General features: G+C 35.6%; 1 protein-coding gene across 3 annotated transcripts in view; it reads left to right on the top strand.

The window, feature by feature from the left end:
- Window positions 1-20,759, top strand: part of POF1B (POF1B actin binding protein) — a 73,019-nt gene extending 52,260 nt beyond the window's left edge. For 2 of the 3 annotated variants that reach the window (XM_036304738.1, XM_036304737.1), the window contains 8 exons: window positions 4,674-4,766; window positions 5,599-5,712; window positions 6,766-6,918; window positions 7,304-7,423; window positions 8,716-8,844; window positions 9,677-9,759; window positions 17,128-17,242; window positions 20,373-20,759. In XM_036304738.1, coding sequence (XP_036160631.1) covers window positions 4,674-4,766; window positions 5,599-5,712; window positions 6,766-6,918; window positions 7,304-7,423; window positions 8,716-8,844; window positions 9,677-9,759; window positions 17,128-17,242; window positions 20,373-20,378 — 813 coding nt within the window. In that variant the 3' untranslated portion in view covers window positions 20,379-20,759. Of the gene's footprint in view, window positions 1-4,673; window positions 4,767-5,598; window positions 5,713-6,765; window positions 6,919-7,303; window positions 7,424-8,715; window positions 8,845-9,676; window positions 9,760-17,127; window positions 17,273-20,372 lie in introns of those variants that run through there. The other variant, XM_036304736.1, reaches the window with a different exon arrangement.
- Window positions 20,760-22,238: the final 1,479 nt, after the last annotated feature.

Here is a 22,238-nt window from a genome sequence, read left to right as displayed (position 1 = left end):
ATTCACCAGTCTGTTCCATGCTTCTATGACTCTGGGTCTATTTTTGATCATCAGTTTATTTGGTTTATTAGTTTTCATATATGAATGAGATCATATAACACTTATCTTTCTCTGACTGGCTTATATCACTTAGCATAATACTCTCCAGGTCCATCCATGCCGTTGCAAATGGTAAGAGTTCTTTCTTTTTTGTAGCTGCATAGTATTCCAAATGTACCACAGCTTTTTTTATCCACTCATCTGCTGATGGGCACTTAGGCTGTTTACAAATCATAGCTATTGTAAATTGCACTGCTATGAGCATAGGGGTGCACATATTCTTTCTTTTTTTATTCTTTACTGATTAAAGTGTTACACATATCTTTTTCTCCCATTGACCTCTACCCAGCTATGCCCACCCCCCAGCACATGCCCTCATCTCCCTACTGTCTGTGTCCATTGGTTAAGCTTATATGGATGCATACAAGTCCTTTGGTTGATCTTTTACCCCTCCCCCGCCCTTGCCTTCCTTCTGAGGTTTGAGGGTCTGTTCAATGCTTCTCTGTCTCTGGATTTATTTTTGTTCATCAGTGTATGTTGTTCATTATATTCCACAAATGAGTGAGGTCATGTGATATTTATCTTTCTCTAACTGGCTTATTTCCCTTAGCATAATACTCATTATGTCTATCCATGCTGTTGTGAATGGTAAGAGTTCCTTCTTTTCACAGCAGTGTAGTATTCCATTGTGTAGATTTACCATAGTTTTCTAATCCATTCATCTGCTGATGGGCACTTAGGCTGTTTCCAAATCTTAGCTATTGTAAATTGTGCTGCTATGAACATAGGGGTGCATATATCCTTTCTGATTGGTGTTTTGAGTTTCTTAGAATATAATATTCCTAGAATAGGGATCACTAGGTTAAATGGCAGTTCCATTTTTAACTTTTTGAGGGAAACTCCATACTGTTTTCCACAGTGGCTGCACCAGTCTGCATTCCCACCAGCAGTGCAGGAGGGTTCCTTTTTCTCCACATCCTCGCCAGCACTTGTCATTTGTTGATTTGTTGATGATAGCCATTCTGATAGGTTTGGGGTGATACCTCATTGTTGTTTTAATTTGCATCTCCCAGATACTTAGTGACTTTGAGCATTTTTTTCACATGTCTCTTGGATTTCTGTATGTCCACTTTGGAGAAGAGTCTATTTAGATCCTTTGCCTATTTTTGATTGGATTGTTTGTCTTCCTTTTTTAAAGTTGTATGAGTTCCTTATATATTTTGGAAATTAGCTCCTTATATCAGATGCTAGTATGTCATTGGCAAATATGTTCTCCTATGCAGTGGCTCTCTTTTCACTTTGTTGATGGTTTCTTTTGCTGTGCAGAAGCTTTTTATTTTGATGTAGTCCCATTTGTTTATTTTCTCCTTAGTTTCCATTGCCTTAGGAGCTATATTGGTAAAGCTAGTGCTACGACATATGTCTGCTATTTTGCTGCCTATGGCTTCTTGTAAGATTTTTACTGTTTCACGACTTACATTTAAGTATTTTATCTATTTTGAGTTTATTCTTGTGCATGATGTAAGTTGGTGGTCTGTTTTAATTTTTTGCATTTACCTGTCCAATTTTCCCACCATTTATTGAAGAGACTGTCTTGGCTCCATTGTATGCTCTTGCCTCCTTTGTCAAATATTAATTGAACATAATGATTTGGGTCAATTTCTGGGTTCTCTCTTTTTTCAAACATTTGGTAGAATCCTTCTGTGAAAATATCTGGACCTGAATATTTGTTTGGCAGGAGTTTTTAAAACTCTAAATTCAATGCCTTAATAGTTATAGGTATATTCAAATGATGTTTCATATTGGTTGAGTAGTATGATTGTCAAGGAAATAGTCCATTTCATCTAAATTGTCAAATTTATATTATTATAGTTGTTCACAGTATCCCCTTATTATCCTCTTGATGTCTGCAGGGTCTGAATTACTATCCCTTATTTCATTGCTGATACTAGTAATTTTTGTCTTTTCCCTTTTTTCTTTGTCAGTCTTGCTAGAGGTTTATCATGCTTATTGACTTTTTTCCCAAATAACTAAGTTTTAGTTTTATTGATCTTTTCTACTATTTTCCTATTTATGCTTCAATTGATTTTTGCTCTTGTCTGTATTATTTACTTCCTTGCTTGCTTTTGCTTTATTTTGCTCTTTTGTGTCCAATATCTTGATATAGGAAGTTAAATTATTGATTTGAGACCTTTCCTATGTTCTTTATAAAAAATTTGGGGTGACATTGGTTAATAGAATCATATAGGTGTCAGGTGTAGATTTCTATGACACAAGATCTATATATTGTACTGTGTGCCCACCACCCAAAGTCAAATCATCTTTCATCACCATATATTTGACCCCCTTTACCCCTCACTCATTTCCCTCTGGCAAGCATTTAGTGCTATAAATATCCTGTCATCATGGTTTTAGCTGTGTCCCACAAATCATGACATATAATTTTATTTCCTTTCAATATATTTTATTGGGGTGACATTGATTAATAAAATTATATAGCTTTCAAGATTTTAAGTTTATCTTCCATTTTAAGAAATCTGACCGATTTATCTGGGCATGGATTTCTTTGGATTTATTGTATTTAGACTTTTCTCAGCTTCTTGAATATGTATGTTTTTGGCTTTTGCTAATTTTGGGGGGTTTTCAGTCATTATTTCTTCAAATATGTTTTCAGCTCCACCCTTTCTTCTTTCTTTCTAGGACTTTGATGACATGAATGTTAGATATGTTTTATACTGCCACAGGTCTCTGAGGCTTTATTCAAAGTTTTTAAATCAGTGTTCAGATTGAGTAACAATTCCTATTGTTCTACCTTTGAGTTTGCTGATTCTTTGCTTTGTATTTCCCTTTATTTTTAGTCCATCCACTGAGGTTTTTATTTTTTAGTTACTGAGCTCTTCAATTCTAAAATTTCCATTCATTTATTATTTATATCTTCTACTTCTTTTCTAACTTTTTTATTTTATTGCTGAGACTTTCTATTTTTTATTTGTGTTAAGCTTGTCATTTCTTGTTGAAGCATTGTTATAATGTTTGTTTTCAAATTCTTTTTAGACAAGTCTAACATTTCTGTTATCTTGATGTTGACATCTATTAGATATTTTTCTTATCAACTTGAGATTTTCCTGATTCTTGGCATGAGGAGTGATTGTTTAAAATTGAAACTTGGACATTTTGGTATTATATCTTTGGATCTTTTTTAAATCTTCTGTAGTAGCAGGCTTCCTCTGATATTGAAACAACAGGGGAAGTGAGGGTACTGTCTGTTACTGCCAGTTGGGGCTGGAAGTCCAAGTGCCCACTTAGTCTTTGTTGACACTGATCAGGAAATTTGCTTCTTGTTCCTCCAGAACATGGGTAAGAATTGTGGCCCTCTACTAGGCACCCACCTTTTTAGGACCTGGTATAAGTAGGAAAGAGTACCTCATCACTGTTCCCACTTGGCTTCTACTGACACGGCAAGTTGAGTGGTATCATTTCCTTACTCTCCACTAAGCATCCTCAGACATCACCCTAGCAAGGAGATGGAGCAGTATCTCATTACTGCTGAATAAGGTGAGAGCCTAGGTTCCTTGCATAGTCTTAATTGATGCCACAGTGCTTATGCCCAGTGGGGATGAAAGTTTCATCTTTTCACCCTACCTTTTCTCACACTAATCTGGTGGGTGGTGTTGCACCTTTTTAAGGCCTGGTGAGGGGGAAAATGTAGGTTTTCTTCCTGGCTTTTGATGGTTTGGGTAGGAGTAGAGTTGTAGGGTTTTTTTCTATGGTATTTAGCTAGAGTAGAGTGATTATTATTTAAAAGTTCTTCACCTCACTAGACTGCCCGTTTCATGGTCCGTTGGCTACAGAGATCAGGCTGTTCTAGGGACTTTTGTTATTTGTACCCATTTGTGTTTCTGAGTTATTGATTTCCACAAAACCAATCTGTGATATATGAAGAAAGCAAGAAGAAAACCCAGGAACTCACTTCTGTGTCATTCTTCAGGTCCCAGTGTTCCTAACCAGACTTCTTTCTTTTCTCGTTTCAGGGTCTTTTTATACATAACAGCCAGGGCTTTAGTTATACTTAGCAGGAAAAACAAGGAAAAGTATTTCTATGTCATCTTTCCAGAAATGACAATTTCATTAAACATTTTTTTCCTTTGAAGAAAGTAATTTCTCCTTGTAAAAGGGCTTTTCTCCCACTTCTTTAAAATTGGAGATGTTTCTATACTTTAAGGTTAAACTTACCTAGTATTATTTTCTTCTCATCTTAAGACAAAATCCATGCATTTGGCAGCACACTTAAGAAGATGTATTTTATTATTTGAAGGTTGACTTGCCTAATCTTTTCTCATCTTTAAATAAAGAATAAAAGTAAATTTGAGAATTTTCTGAGAAATTTCTGTCTTGTGAAAAGGATGATACTTCATCATGGAAAAAATAATAGACCCCGTTCTAATTACATAGCTATGATTGCTTCAGGAGACTTGCTTGAATTATTTATACATGTTATTAACAATATTGTCATATCAAAAATAAAAATGTTAATAAGTTCGCTTATAAGAAAAGAAAACTAAGATCACTATCACTGATATTGCTTATTTTTAAATGCTAGTAAAAATAAATTATTAATTGTTTTCTTCCTCCAGATGAGGGGTATGTCGGATAAGTCACTCCGGCTAGTGCTGTCCACATTCAGCAACATTCGGGAGGAGCTTGGACATCTTCAAAATGACTTGACAGTAACATTTATTTTGATTTTTTTTCCCCAAAGTTTTTCTAGTTCCCACCTTCCTAACATAGAAGTCAAGGCACTCAGTCTACCTTTTAAAAATTTAGTAGAACACAACATTATACTTACCCAAATGTAGTTATTGTCCTGAAACACTTAACTGAGCCTGAGAGGAGAAAAGAATTGCCCCACTAAAAAGGAAAAAAGTTGGGAATGCACTTATTAATTAGTTTACCACTAAAGTAATTTACAGCTTAAAGCAAGGGAATAGCTTGTAAAATTAGAATAATCTGACTCATTGAATGGGAATTTCCCCATTTTCTGTAATAATAAAGCATACTATGAATTTCTTTGAATACTTCAAAACTTCTTTTTTTCAAGCATTTAGCCTTTTTTATTTTAATTTGTGTTCTTGGTGCCATCAGCTAGGTACACTCATAATGCTTTTCATACAATGAATAACTGCTTGAGGACTTTGGAGTGGAATTTTTTGTTTCTGGGTTCCAACTAAAACATTTAGACTCTACTTTGAAAATTCACCACCTGCTAGGATTAACAAGAATTCTTTTTAGATTAAGGCAAAACATTAAAATCATTCAGAAGTTTCTGTTTCATTGCACTTTGAATTACCCAGTCCATCAAGTTGTCTCTTTCAATATGCAGGTTTTTAAAGTTTCAATACTGTTGTATCTATATTTTGCTTAAGTTTTAAGAATTCTGCTTATTAAGCAGCTACAAATGAAAAGTATTTATTTAAACCTGCAATGTAAATAAGTCTTTGTATTATGTAACTTGGAAAAGGTTTTTTTAATTCTGAATCATAACACATAATTTTATTTTAGTCGCTGGAAAATGACAAGCTAAGACTTGAAAAAGACTTGGTTTTCAAAGAAACTCAAATAAAAGAATATGAAGATCTCTTGGCATCAGTGAGAGCAAATAACCGTCAGCAGCAGGTAACTTGACATTTTTGTTGATGATAAACTAGATTGAAGCCTTTTCCTATGCATAATTACTGACACATTGGCGTTCTGAGCTCAATCCAGCCAGTGGTCGGCAAACTCATTAGTCAACAGAGCCAAATATCAACAGTACAACGATTGAAATTTCTTTTGAGAGCCAAATTTTTAAACTTAAACTATATAGGTAGGTACATTGTTATTAACTTAATTAGGGTACTCCTAAGGCTTAGGAAGAGCCACACTCAAGGGGCCAAAGAGCCGCATGTGGCTTGTGAGCCGCAGTTTGCCGACCATGGATCCAGACACAATTAAAATATGACAGAATAATTTGTTCCTATAAGAATTGAATAGATTTGGCTATTTCTAATGACTAAAAAGACTCTCATAAAAAGATAACCATATGTATTTTAGATATAAAGTTTATACAGTCCACATTTACCTATGCTGGTGGGTGACAAGAACTGCATAAATATTGAAAACCCAAGTTCACTCATGGATTTAATCTACAATGTGTCATAAAATCATTGGGTTTTTGTTTTTGTAGATCTTAACACATGTTTGTTCAATGAATAAATGAAAGAGTCAACTCTAGAAGTGTTTTCCAGATGTCTGAGCAGAGTTGATTCCTAGGAAATTGTAATGAGTCTCTAAGGCTAATCCCTTCCTAATCTTTACCCCCATGACAGTCCCAAATTTTCATACACCTTCCATTTGTCACATAAATAATTAGGCATATGGTTATTTTTGGTGTCTTCTAGTAGGCAGGGTATAGCACTGTCAAAGAGTAGCAAGTGTGAGATTGCTAAATTGGTACAACGAAACTTCATCTAGTCTTGATTCCTTCTCACTCAAGACAGGTAAGCCAGAATAAGGGCAAGAATCTAGTATTTTACATGGCTGATTTAACTGACAATTTAAGGACCAATATTTAAGAAAACGAGGCATGGAAAAATATTTGCTTTATTTAATAGAATTAGTCAACTAAAAGAGCACTCTTTCCCCCAAAGTAGAAACCATTTGTCTTATTTACTTGTATCTTCTTTACAGCAAGGACTTCAAGACTCAACTTCAAAATGCCAAGCATTGGAAGAAAGCAATCTCTCTCTTCGACATACACTATCAGACATAGAATATAGATTAAAAGAGCTGGAATACTGTAAACATAATTTAGAACAAGAGAATAAAAATCTTAGAATTCAGGTATTAAAACTTTGTTCTAAATATATGTTATTACCTTAGTTATACTATTGTGATGTTAGCATTGGCAAACATATATATTATATATATTTGTAATTATATTGTGTATATTATATATGTATATATGTATATATGTGTATATATGTATACATATATAGATATAATCCTATTAATTTTGATAAAATACATGGACTGCTTTCTGATGTTCTTGTGTGCAATTAGGTCTTATCTCACTGCGATTTGGGCTGTATAATGCAATTCCTAAAAAATGCTCTCATTATTTCAGTTTTTTACTTAATCATGTGATTTTAATGTAATAAACCTTGTAATATAATATATATTTCCTTCATAACAATCCAATTACAGAAAGTTATCTTGTCTTGGGTAGGTTTCTGAGACATGCACAGGCCCTATGCTACAGGCTAAAATGGATGAGATTGGCAACCATTACAAGGAGATGCTAAAAAACTTAAGAATGGAGAAAGATAGAGAGATCTGTAAGCTAAGGGTAAGTTGATGCCACACTACATAAATACACAGGTCAGCACAACATTTCTAATAAAATAATGATGGTTTCACATTGAAAGCTACAAGGAAAAATCAAGTGAAGGTAGAGTTTTAATAATATGCCATAGAATCTTTTGTTTAAATACATATCACTGTGTATAGAACATTGCTAAATTGTTCTCTAATTTAGCTTAATCTCCTCTAGGAAATAAAAATATAGTAAGTTTAAGCTTTTTGTTTTTAATTTTTATCTATTTTTTATTCGATAGCAGGAAGACAGGACACTTTGTGAGCTTGCCTACAGCATGCTTATGCAGGCAAGAGCAACATTTGAGATTAACTAGCAAAGCCACAGTTGGATTCATAAAAATCCTCACTTCACTTTGAGGAATGATACATAGCAAGACCCTTGTTAAGCACAAGCATAAAAGCAGTGTTGAATTGTGTATGTGTAATTGGCATAAAAGTATTATATTTGTGAGAATAAGTATACATTACCTTATCTTGTAATTTTAGGTCAAATTGACTAACTCTTAATTTAGTGATTCCTAAATGTAGCTAAATATACTTAAATATTTTAATAGAAAAACTGACCACAGGTCTTTCCCTCCAAATATCACTGTACAATCCTGACCAAAAATAAAAAATGAAACAAAATATAATTTGTTCAAAAGTCTAGTGATTTTTCTAGCAAATTTCTTCCACTAGTTTCTTTTTCATCTCCGCATTACTAATAACACTTCAACCTAATAACCATCTATGCAGACATTATATACTAAAGAGGAAAATGGGCAGGATTTGGAGTCAGAAGATCTGTATTAGAGTTAGTTGCAGCTATGTTTCTTATTAGCTGTATAACTGTGTCATTTAACCTCTCTGGATCTCATCTCTCTGTTTTGTAAATAAGTATTATAACAATACTTATTTCACAGGGCTGCTGTGAGAATTGAGATAAGTCATGCAGGAGGAATATTTTGTGAATTGCAGATCATGATATAATATTCATTATTATTATTGAGTTTTCCTTAATTATAATTTGAAGGAATCTAAAGCTTTATTTTAATAATTGCAGCCCAATAATGCTACCTACATAATGCCTAGCCCTAAATAACAAAGGCACTTTTATAAAGATGAGAAATTTCTAATTTGCATTTTAATTCATATTTTATATTCATAAAGTTTTTCATATCATAGCTAGCTATCTGGCTTTATGTCACTTAACCTCTCTAGAATTCAGTTACCTATTTTGCAAATGAGAATTATAATCATTCTTATTTCTTTTTAAATTATTAGACTCAATTAAATCAGTATCAAAAAGATGTTTCAAAAAGAGAAGGAAGTTGCAGTGATTTCCAATTCAAGATTCATGAACTGACAAGCTTGCTGGAAGAGAAGGATTCCCTTATAAAGCGTCAGTCAGAGGTAAGAAAGGAAGGGATAGGGTACAGAGGAACAATGCAACTCAGTCCTGTAGGATAAATATTTCCCATGCATTAGAGGAGAACACATTTCTAAGACTCACTTTATTCATGAAGTAGAATGTGAGTGCAAAGAGGTAGAAAATTCATACTTCAGGAGAAATAATTCAAATAAAAGCTAGAATTGAAGCACAAATAAGTGGCACTGTACGTTTTAATATTTTTAAGACTTTGATTTTATTATCTCATTAGCAATAAAACTTCCATAAGACTGTGAGCTCCTTACTAGATTATTAGTTGCTTCAACAAGGGACTGTATTATATTTTTCTCTGTATCTGTAGCATATAGCCAGGATCTGTTATAAAATCAGTATCAAAGGAAGGAACTACCAAAAATGGTGGGTAATGTTGTATTGCTGTTATTGAACAAATGGTACTTGTAGTAATGTTCAGTGATTCACTATCGTTAGAAAACAATGCCTGCTTCCATATTGAAGTTTCAGTGCTTTCTCTTATGGCTCTACTAGTCAAGCATTTTAGGAAAAAACTTTCACATCATCTTGAGAACTATGTCCATTCAATCTCATGTTATCCCTCAAATATAGAAATCCTCTACCAGTTAGTGGATTGCTACATAGATATATAATGTACCTTTTTGGGTACCATGAAGCAAGAATCTGTAGTATTCAACAAATGGAATTAAAACATTTGACCTAAAGGTTAACAAGGAAGCAAAACAAGTAATTATTCTTAGTAACCTTATTAAATGATTGAACATACTTCTTACCTCATGTTTCTACTGTTTTCAAATGATTATACTACCTTTTATTTGTAAGGAACTCTCAAAGTTGAGACAAGAAATATATTCATCTCATAACCAACTCTCCAGTGGTGGAAGGACTACAATTACTACTAAAAAGTAATGTATTTTAATATGACTTTGGTTATTTATAATCCAAGTTATAGCATTATAATTTATATATAAATTATATATGCATATCCCTATCTATATATTATCTATCTATCTATCTATCTATCTATCTATCTATCTATCTATCTCTTATCTAATCTATCTATCTCTGTATCCCTAGACAGAGTTTGATGTCTTCTGCAGGACAGTAATTCTACTAAAGAGTAAATATTCACAAAAAGACATCACTATTATGGTCAATAAAATTCTGTAGAACACCTTTCCTGTATTTACAATATATTAAGTACAATGGAAGTGAAAAGAAAATAACTGATTGTTTAACAAACTATATGAGTCAGGACTCTTTCAGTTGCACATGCCAGAAACCCAACTTAAACTGGGAGTTAGCTAATTCATTTAATTGGTATTGCTTGGTGTTTACATGGATTCTTGTGTTGAAAATACATTTTCGAAAGCTTTCTCTGTCTCTTGGCTATGCTCTTTCCTGTGTAGATGTGATTCTTAGGCAGTGTCTTCCTCAGCAATATGACCATAGCATACATCCCAACAATTTAGCATAACAAAATAGAAACTGATCCTTTATGAATAAACTAGGGGCCCAATGCATGAAATCATGCACCTTGAAAGGAACTGTGGGCCACAAGGCTGCAGCGGGCACAGGGGTGGGTCTTGGCCTCTCCTACCACCACCCCTGGTTCCCTCTCTGCTGGCAGCCCCGCTCCCACGACTGCCACTCCCATGTGCTGATGGTGCTGGCCCCGTTCGCACCTGCTGATGGCACAGAGTGATTGGGGCCAGCGCCAGCAGCAGGTGCGAGCAGCGGCTGCTGTCCCGATTGCCCCTCAGGAGCAGGGGGAGGTGGAGAAGCCCTTAGGGGTGATCGGGGCCAGCAGCCACCACTCGCACCTGCTGCCAGTGCCAAGTGGTCGGGGCCAGTGTGGGGCACTGGCAGCAGGTGCAAGTGCCAGGCAGGACCATGGCGCATGGGAGCAAAGAATTTTCAGTAACCACCAGAGGCTTGCCCCGATGACAGTGACCAGCACCCTGTCTTGGTCTGAAGCCCCAGCTCACCTGCTCCACCATCCCGCTGCAGCCTACGCTCACCATGTTCCGCACTCTGCCGCTTGCTGCTGAAGCCCGCCATGTTTCACATACGCCCCCTGGTGGTCAGCACGCATCATAGCGACCAGTTATTCAGTTGTTCGGCCATTCAGTCTATTTGCATATTGGGGTTTTATATATATAAACTAGGGGCCTACTGCACGAATTCGTGCACCTTGCAAGAAACTGGGGCAAGAGGCTGCAGTGGGCACAGGGGCAGGTCTCGGCCCATCCTCTGCGCCCCCACCTGGCCCCTCCCATTGTGGCCTTACCCCCCCCCCCCCCCGTCCCCTGTCTGCCTGCAGCCCCGCTCCCACCATCACCTTTCCCACACACTGACGGTGCCGGCCCCGCTCACACCTGCTGATGGCGTGGAGAGATTGGGGCTAGTGCCAGCAGTGGGTGCAAGCGGGGCCAGTGCCGTCAGTGAGTGCGTGTGGCTGCTGCTACCCCAATCACCCCTCAGGTGGAGGGGGAGGTGGAGAAGCCCTCAGGGGCTATCAGGGCCAGCAGCTGCCGCTCGCACCCACTGACAGCGCTGAGCGATCGGGGCCGGTGGTGAGTGCCAGCAATGGGTGCAAGCGGTGGCTCCAGTGCCAACAGTGGGTGTGAGTGGAGCCAGTGCCGGCAGCAGGTGCGAGCACCAGGAAGGGCCGCAGCATGCGGGGAGCAAAGAATTTTCAGTAACAACCAGATGCCCCGATGACAGCAACCGGCTCCCTGCCTTGGTCTGGTACCCTTGCTCATTTGCTCCACCATCCCTCCATGGCCGACGCCCGCCATGTTCTGTACACGCCCCCTGGTGGTCAGCACGTGTCATAGTGACCAGTTGTTCAGTTGTTCGGTTGTTCCAGTTGTTCCACCGTTCAGTCTATTTGCATATTAGCCTTTTGTTATATAGGATAGTTTCAGCAAAAGTCTATTTTGGATATTTCATATAAATGGAATGATACAAAATGTGGTATTTTGTGACTGGATTCTTTCACTTTGCATAATGTTTCTAGATTCAACCATATTTTAGCATGTGTCAGTACTTCATTGCTTTTTTGTTACTAAATAATATCCCATCTAATGAATATACAACATTTTATTTATCCACTTATCAATTTATAGACATTAGGGCTGTTTAAAATTGGGGGCCATTACAGATTTGTGTGGACATATACAGTATACTACAAAATGTATAAATCTAAGTCTAGTTAGCATCTTTCACCACACAGTTATAAATTCTTTTCTTGAGATAAGACATTTTTAAAATATGTTTTTATTGATTTTTAGAGAGAGAGGAAGGGAGAGGGATAGAGAGATAGAAACATCAATGAGAGAGAAACATCAACAATCTGCTGCCTCCTGCATGCCCCTACTGGGGATCAAGCCTGCAACCTGGACATGTGCCTTGACCAGGAATCAAACCACTGACCTCTGGTTCCTGGGTTGACTTGCAACCATTGAGCCACACAGCTGGGCAAGATAAGAAATTTTAAGATCTACTTTTTTAGCAACTTTCAAATATACAATACTTCTATTAACTATAGTCGCCATGCTGTACATCATATCCCCAGGACTTACTTATTTTATAACTGGAAGTTTATACCACCTTCACCCATTTCAGAGTCCACCCCTCCACCCCCTCCTTTGGCTACCACCAATCTGTTCTCTGTTTCTGTGAGTTCATTTATTTGTGTGTTTTTTAAATTCCATGTATAAGTGAGATCATATGGTATTTGTCTTTCTCTGACCTATTTCACCATGCATAATGTCCTCAAGATCCATCCATTCTGTCATAAATAGTAAGATTTCCTTCATATTTATGGCTGTATAATACTTCACTGTGCGTTTGTGTGTGTATATATTAATTGCTGTGTCATATGGTAGATCTATTTTTAATTTTTCGAGGCACTGCCATACTGTTTTTCACATTGGCTATACCAGTTTACATTCCCACAAATAGTGCACAAGAGTTCCCTTTTCTCCACGTCCTTACCAACACTTGCTATTTCTTGTCTTTTAGATAATAGCCATTATAACAAATGTGAGGTGATAACTTCTGTTTCTTATTTTTGAAAATTGGGTATTTCTTTCTTTGATAATTGGTTTTGTTGGAGCTATATCAATTTTATTGATGTTCTTAAAGAACCAGGTTTTAATTGGTTTTCCTCTACTGCTTTACCATTTTAAATTTCATTGATATTTTATCTTTATTTTCTTTTTTATGTATATTTTCCACTTAATCTTCTCTTTTCTAGTTTCTAACCTGGAAACATAGGACATTGGTTTTAGACCATTGCTAATATAAGCTTTTAATGCTACAAGTTTCTACTTAACCAGTGCTTTAGCTGTATCCCCCAATTTTAAGTTGTAGTTTCATTTGCATTCAGTTCAAAATATTTTTAAATTTCCCTTTTGATTTGTTTTTGGGTTATTCAGAACTGTATTCTTTAGTATCCAAATCTATGGGACTTTTCTAGATATATTTATGTTATTGATTCCTAATTTATTTTCATTATGGACAGAGAACATATCTTGTATTCATTATAATCATTTTAAATTTATTGAAACTTGTTTTGTGGCACAGAATAGACTCTTGGTAAATGTTCCATGTTCTTGAAAAGAATGTATAACCTATTGACGATAAATGGAGCATTTTATAAATTTTACTTAGCTCAATTCTATTGTTCATAGCTTCTATATCTTTTTAATATTCTTTATTGTTTAAAGTATTACATATGTCTCCTTTTGCCCCCATTGACCTCTCCTCAGCCACACCCACCTCCCAGAACACTCCCTTATTCCCCCTAGGGTCTGTGTCCATTGGTTATGCTTATATGTATGCACACAAATCCTTTGGTTGATCTCTTACCACACCCGCCCCTCCCCCACCGCCCCCCGCCTTCCCTCTGAGGTTTGACAGTCTATTTGATGCTTCTCTGTCTCTGGGTCTATTTTTGTTCATCAGTTTATGTTGTTCATTATATCTTAACTGACTTTCCATTTCCTTCTAATATCAATTATCTTAGAAGGCATGACAAAATGTCCGATTCATAATGTGAATATTTCTCCATTAATTTCCATCAGTTTTTTTTGCATGTATTTTGACTTTCTAGTAGGTGGTGCATCAACATTTAGGATTGTTATGTCTTACTGAATAAAAATTAAGGATTGTAGTATCTTGTGGATGAATTGACACCTGTATCATTATTAAGTGAACGTCTATGCTTCCTGGTTTGAGGGCTACTTCATCTGATATTATAACTACTCTAGCTTCCTTTTGATTACAGATTGCATGATAAATGTTTCTATTCTTTTTAGTTTATTCTATTAATTTGTTTATATTTAAAGTTTTTTAAAAATAAATAACTAGAGGCCCAGTGAGTGCATGGATTCATGTACCAGTGAGGTCCCTCAGCATAGTCTGTGGGGATCAGTCCAAACCCGGCAGTCCAACACTGCCTGCCAGTCCCGCTCATCCTGGTCCAGTCAGTCCTGATCAGAAGAGGCTAGCGCCACCATAGCAGCGCTCGCCAGCCAGCCAGTCAGCTTTGAGCCTTGTGTCTGGCGCCTGTAGGTCAGCTGAGCGGCACTCCCGCTGTGGGAGCACACTGACCACCAGGGGGCAGCTCCTGCATTGAGCATCTGCCCCCCGGTCAGTGTGCATCATAGCGACCAGTCCTATTCGGTCACTTAGACTATACACACACACACACACACACACACACACACACACACACACACACACACATAGTTGGATCTTGTGTTTTTATCCTAAGTAGCAATATTTGCCTTTTGATTGGAGTGTTTAGACCATTTATACTTAATGTGATTATTATGTTTGAGTTTAAATTTACCATCGGGCAATTTGTTTTCTATTTGTCCCATATTGCCTTTATTCCACTTTTCCTCTGTTCTTTTTTCCTTTTAGATTAATTAATCTTTTTTATTATTGCATTTTATCTATTTTATTAGCCTATTAGGTATACTTCTATTTTATAATTGTAAAGGATTAAAGTATTTTTTATCTCATCACAGTCTACCTTCAAATAAAATTATTATGCCTCATCACATGTAGCATACAAACTTTATAATAGTATACTTCCATTTCCCTTCATGATCTTGTTGGTGTTTTTTTTTTTAATCCTCACCTGAGGATATTTTTCTATTGATTTTTAGAGAGAGGGAAAGACAGAGAGAAATATTGATATGAGAGAAACACATTGATTGGTTGCCTCCTGCACGAGCCCTGACCAGGGCCAGGGTGGGCAGGAGCCTGCAACTGAGGTACGTGCCCTTGACCTGAATCGAATCTGGGACCCCTCAAACCACAGGCCTACACTCCATCCACTGAGCCAAACTGGCTAGGGCCTTTTTGGTATTTTTGACACATATATTTACCTTTACCTATATTATAAATTCCCAATACAATTTTCCTTTCAATTGCCAATTATTTCTAAAGAAATATTAATAAGAAAAATATCCAATCTTGTTTTAAATTTACCCACATTTTTTTTTCCTGTTACTATTCATTCTTTTGCTTAGCTCCAAATTTCTATCTGATATCATCTTCCTTCTGCCTGAAGGACTTCCTTAAACATTTCTTGTCATGCTGGTGAAGACTTCTCTTGTGTGTTTTTTTTTTATATCTGAAAACCATCTTTATTTTGTCTTCATTTTTCAGTTATTTTTACTATGTATAGAATAGTAAGTCAATAATTATTTTTTCCATCAATACTTTAAAGATGTCATTCCACTGTCTTCTCACTTTCACTGTTTGATAAGAAGTTAGCTGTTTATCTTATGATTGTTTTCCTCTTAATGTTCTTTTTTTCTCTGGCTGCAAGAAACTCAATCACTGGTTTTCAACAATTTGATAATAATGCGCTTCTCTGTTTTTTTCTTCATCAGTCTTTTCCTTGATGTCCATTGAGCTTCTTGGATCTGTGTGTTTGTAGTATTCAAAAACTTTGGAAACAACTTGTTCATTATTTCTTCAATTACTTTTGTCTACTGCCAATCCTGTGGGTCTTCAATTGCACACATTGAGCGAACCTGATATTTTCCATAGCTAACTCATATTCTATATTCTTCAGTGTTTTTACTCTCATGTTTTATTTTGGATAATTTTTCTTGATGTCTTCAAATTAACAGTATTTTCTTCTGCAGTGCCTAAAATGGTGTTAATCCCATACAGTGTAACTTTCATGTAAATAAGTTCAATGTAAATCTTTATATCTTTCATTGTTCTCCTCATATTGTTCATGCCTCCCTCTGGTTTTTTTTTTTTGTGGTTTTTTTTTGTATAAATTTTATATTCCCTTGCCAACTTGTTTCTTTTATCTACAATTTCTTGGTCTGTTTCTACTAATTTATTTTTCTGTTCATTATTAGTCATATATCCCTGCTTCATTGCATGCTTACTAATTTTTCATTGAATGCCATATATTGTGATTTTTCATACTGGATTTCTGAATATTTTTATATCACTAAGCATTTTGTGGTTTTATTCTGAGATAAAGTTAAGTTACTTGGAAGTAGTTTAATACTTTCAAGTCTTGCCTTTAAACTCTATTAGAACAAACTATATAGTCTAGGACTAATGACATCCCACTACTAAGGCAATAATCTCCTGTAGTCTCTGCTTGTTTTTCCCCATACTAGTTTTTTCCATTCTGGTTAGTGGAACAAACTATTCCCATTACTATGTGAGCTCTAGGAATTTCCATACTACTCCTTTCCAGTGGCTCTTTCCCAAGTCTTCACATGCCTACAATGATCCGTACTCACGAAAAGATTTGTGGTCAACACTCTACAGGTCTCCTGACCTCTCTCCATCTATGTATCTCTCTCCTGTCTATTATTCTGCTCCACAAATTCTGACTGCTTTGGCATGTTTTACTTGAAATTTTGTTACCTCAACTTGGTGAAACTGCTAGAATCTGTTTGGCTTCCCTTTTCCTATGCTGTGATCAAGGAAATCTCCAGGCAATTTTAAGGCTTATGTCATTTGCTTCCCTTCATTTTTATCACTCTCTCATCTGCTTGTGGTCCATTATTTCCAGAAATAGAAGTACCTCCCCTTACTCTTTTTAAAAATAATAGTAGTAAGTTTTTGTACATTAACAGGGGATTTTAAAAAAGAAAACGTTAAAAGTCTTGCAGAGAAAAATTATTTTAATAAGGGGAATCAAATTAGGAGTGACTATGTAGGAATGAAAGTTATTTTCATGTGCATCTTGTAAACTAACTTTTTTTTCTGTGTAGGTACAGGACACAATATCCAATCCTAGGACTCCTGTATGATGACTATGAATATATACCACCAGGTAGTGACACACAGACAATTGTGATTGAGAAAACAGAAGACAAATGGACCTGTGTAAGTTCACTTTAGTGTATCTAGTCCTATTAGTACTAAAATGCATGTATATTCTTTATATATAACAGCCTTTAAAAATTCTGGTAAAATATCAGAATAAACTAAAATGTTACAGAATTTTTTTTCCTCTTAAGACTTTTCCACATTTCCCTTACTGATATATAGTAAGAGATAATAAACTTTGAAATGATTCATACATGGAGCATTGTAATTAATTATCTAAACTGTAATAAATTAGATATGATTTTACCCCAAATAGGAACACAATTAACTTTGGGTTTTATTTCCTTGCACACCTTAGGAGTTATTGAAATGATTCTATTAAAATTTTCCAAAAACCTTATTGTTTCTGAAGCAGGTAGGAAATATTATAGATGATTATGAAGGGGAATGGAAGATGGAGCAGCATGTTTTAATAATACTTGCAATCATATATGTCCTGTAGATTCTAAATTTTTAAGATTTGAAAGAGAAAAGGTCTGCCTGTCTTTCTAACTAGATTATAAGATTATCCACCTTTAAATCCCATAGTTATAGTTAAATTGATGAAGAGTACTTTAAATGTCATGTATTCTAATATCTACCTTCTACGATATTCTCCAGGATGACAAGATGATACAGACCTTAGCCTCTTTCTATATACAGTAGTCCAATACATTAGTAAGGAGGACAATTACTAAAACCCTCTTTTTCTGTAGGACTGAAAGCTACTCTCCTAAAACTTTTCTACTTATTAACCTATTAACCTTTAAAATAATGAACATCAAACAAAGGGTGTATTTTTTCTAGCATAGTGGTTCTCTACCAGCAGCAATTTTTCCCTTTAGGGGACATTTAGCACTGTTTGGAGACATTTTTGTTATTGTTGTTAATCCTCATCAGAGGATATTTTTTCCATTGCTTTTCAGAGAGAGTGGAAGGGAGGAAGGGAGGAAGGGAAGAAGGGAGGGAGAGAATAAAAATTTTAAATAATTTTTAAATGAGGGGGGAGAGAGAGAGAGAGAGAGAGAGAGAGAGAGAGAGAGAGAGAGAGAGAGAGGTGTGTGAGAGCCCAGACCAGGGGCAGGAGCAAACCCGTAACCTAGGTACATGCTCTTGACCGGGAATCGAACGCTTAGTACATGGACCAACATTCTAACCACTTAGCAACACTGGCCAGGGCTGGAGACGTTTTTTGCTTTCACAACTGGGGATTGAGTACTATTGGTATCTGGTGGGTAAAGACCAGGGGTGCTACAATGTACAGGAAAGTCCCCCACCACAAAGAATTATCTAGCCCAAAGTGTTAATAGTGCCGAGTTTGAAACACCCTACTAACACAACAGAATGACCTTGAGGTTCTTTTTCTCTCTAATTACATACTTCTATAGTACTGCCAAGTGGTTGTAACAATAATCCATTGATAGTAATGGGAATGTATGATATTCCTCAAATACAATGAACAGAAAAAAGCTGAGATTCCTAGCTTGGAAACTATACAGTATCTGACTTTAACACTGTGAAAATGACAGCCTTTGCTTTGTTAAAAATTGCTTAGGTACTAAAAGCAGATAACACTAACCTATGGTTATTAAACTCAGGCAGTGGTTATCCTTGAGGATGGGTACTTAGTGGAAGTGAGCATAAGGAAGACTACTAGGGTATTAATAGCATGCTGTTTTTTGATCTGTGTGATGGCTGCATGTGCTCAGTTTGGGAAAATTCACTTAGTTGTACACTTATATGTGCACTTTTTTCTACATGTTTATGATACTTCAATAAAAGGCTTAAAATGTTTAAATAAGCCACAAAATACAATAGATAAATATATAAATGTCAATCAATTGCAGAACTTTTGAAGAAAATTTAAAATCACAGATTTATAGTTAATAAAATACTATATTTGTATAGTTAATAAATAACTGCAGGTGTAGAGTTAATAAAATTACGCATCTATTAAATAACTCCTTTTAAAAATTACCTTTTGGTTGAACAAACTCAACTATTTATTTAAAAAAAATTCAAAATTGTTTAGCTTTGAAGCCCTTTTCTAACTACAATTAAGCCATTAATCTTGTGTAAGTGGTTGTCTATCATCTATAAAAGCAATCAACATTTAGTAACCCAAAAATAAAAATAATTTGAGCTTTGACATAGGTGTTTCTTAGGTTATTAATTAGTTGAGAGTTACTAATTACTACTTGTTAACTAATAAAGGGTACCTGATAGCCCAAGAACCACATGAGCAGCAAGGGAAAGTCAGTATAGGATTTAAAATTTGTCACTGAGAGGTTATTTGATGTTGAAATTTAAGACTGAAAAGCAATTGCTGCTACTAACTATATGTACCCCAGGGGTTACATCAATGTGAAGATCTGTCAAATAGTATTCATTACTACTGTCCCCATTAAAAATGTGTAGCAATAAATACCAAACCTGATATCTTAAAGGACTAGATACTGAGAGTTAATTCAAAATCTATATTTATTAACAGTTAGAGACATTTGGATATATTTAACCTCTAAATATGACAGCAAGGAAGAACTCTACTGAATCCTCCCTCCCTAATGCTTAAAATAATTTGAAATATATACCTAGACTAAAGTTAGACAAACCACTGTATCATTAAATCTATACTAATAAAAGGGTAATATGCTAATTAGACCGGGTCAACCGGACATCTTCCTGTCGTCCTTCCAGACAAAACCACAGTGGCGGGGGCCAAGGCAGCGGCAGTTAGGGGTGATCAGGCCGGCAGGGGAGAGCAGTTGGGGGCAATAAGGCAGGCAGGCAGAGTGGTTAGGGGCAATCAGGCAGGCAGACAGGTGAGCGATTAGGAGCCAGCGGTCCCGGATTGGGAGAGGGATGTCGGACTGTGGGATTGGGTCTAAACTGGCAGTTGGACATACCCCAAGGGGTCCCGGATTGGAAAGGGTCCAGGCCAGGCTGAGGGACCCCTCACCCCCCCATATAAAATTTGTGTACCGGGCCTCTAGTATACATATAAAAGAGCACCACAAAATCATAGTGCATTTCATTTGGTTTTATATCTATCAATTTAAATCACTTTTCAAAACTGTGTTCATACCATGACAATGTCTAAAATCAATTATCAGCCAGTTGTAAACTAACTTTTTTTTTTCCTTTCTAGCCATGAATGACTCTCAAATTCAGAAGAAGTTTTTCGGGGGTCTGCATCAGTACTTTAATTTTTCCATAACAAAAGGCCAATCAAAATTTTGAACCATGGCACTACCCAGTGAATCAAATGGAATGAATTAGTCCTGAAGATGAGTTTCTCCAACCATTTATGAGGCCTGAATCTACATTCTTGTATTAATATAGCAATATATCACTTATTTAAACTTCCATAGTAGTCAATATAGGACATAATTCACTACTTTTCAATAGAATGCTTCCTAGATACTGAATTAATTTGTTGGGGCAGAGATTTTACAAGTTATTCTACTAGAAGATCTTCTCTTATATTAGATATGCAATTCAGCTACAAGGATTGATACTGTTTATTACCAAAAAAATAGGCAAAAAAACTATTCGATTTTTTTTTTAAAAGTTTAGTGCATGGTCTATACCAGTGATGGCGAACCTATGACACGTGTGTCAGAGGTGACACGCGAACTCATTTTTTTGGTTGATTTTTCTTTGTTAAATGGCATTTAAATATATAAAATAAATATCAAAAATATAAGTCTGTGTTTTACTATGGTTGCAAATGTCAAAAAATTTCTATATGTGACACGGCACCAGAGTTAAGTTAGGGTTTTTCAAAATGCTGACACGCCGAGCTCAAAAGGTTCGCCATCACTGGTCTATACAGTATATATTTGTTTTTCTCACATTGAACCTATGACTAAAAGAGCTGCTTCATTACATGCTATTTATACCTCTTAGAGACATAACTAAACCAAGGGTGATGGTTAGCTTCATTAAGTAGGGAAGTGGGATATTTTTTAAATAAATAAATCCACTAATTTGCACATTGTAATATTATGGTTCTAAGTACATATCAATGGCTTGGCAAATCTGTTCTTTCAAAGCATATCATCCCCCAAATGAGCTCACCCACTTCCTTGAAAACATATAACAATATATTGTAGTAGTGGGTAGAAAGAAAGTAGACATTTTTATAGTAGAATATATAATGTGACATTGAAATATTGCATAAAGGCTTAAGAAGTAAAAAAGAAACAACAAATTATTGATATTTGCATCTAACTTGGGAGAAAGAGCTTTTATAGTAGAGTATTTACTGAACTTAGAAGTTGGTTGATTAATTAGGTTCTAATGACCTTACAAAGTGAATGAAAGTATTTTCTAAGTATATTAGTAGATAGGAATGAAATTTCTTAATTTCAAGCCCTCTGCTTAAAGTTATGAATTAGCAAAAATTAAAATGTTTGCATTTGACAAAATATAAATTAAGGCAACAAATATATATGGGTTACATTTAAATAAGGTTTTGCACTGAAATATCTCTGCAAATATCTGTATAGAACCTATCATGTTTTATAATTATACTTTAATAATTATTCATTATACTATGTTAAGATAGGAACAGATGAGGCACTACACTAAATCAAACCATAATAAGAAAAATGCTTTTAACACTCATAACTTTCAAATAGGTTTTGATACAAAGCTAAAGCCTTATTTTGTTATCTTAATACTTTGACTAAAAGGTCAAGCTCTATAATATGGATTGATACAATTCCAATTTTATCAATATTTTGTGATAGAAAGTGTTAATATTTTTCATGAGCTATATAGTCCTTACATTTTTTCCCTTGGTGTGGGAATAACAGGGCAGTTTCCCTTCTGCTAACTACTCATATATGTACCTGTAAAAAAATTATGCCATATTTTCTAGCCATTACATATGATATAAATGGTGGTTTTTAGTAGCCTAATAGAAAACTACCACCATAACTTTTTGAAAATTGGAACTGTCAGCATGTCATTGGCTTACTTGATCTAAGCATAGTGATTGAATGGAGTT

Source organism: Myotis myotis, unplaced genomic scaffold, assembly GCF_014108235.1.
Source record: "Myotis myotis isolate mMyoMyo1 unplaced genomic scaffold, mMyoMyo1.p scaffold_m19_p_4, whole genome shotgun sequence".
Taxonomy (NCBI): Eukaryota; Metazoa; Chordata; class Mammalia; order Chiroptera; family Vespertilionidae; genus Myotis; species Myotis myotis.
Note: the sequence above shows the minus strand (reverse complement) of the source record. Positions and strands in the feature narration are given on the sequence as shown.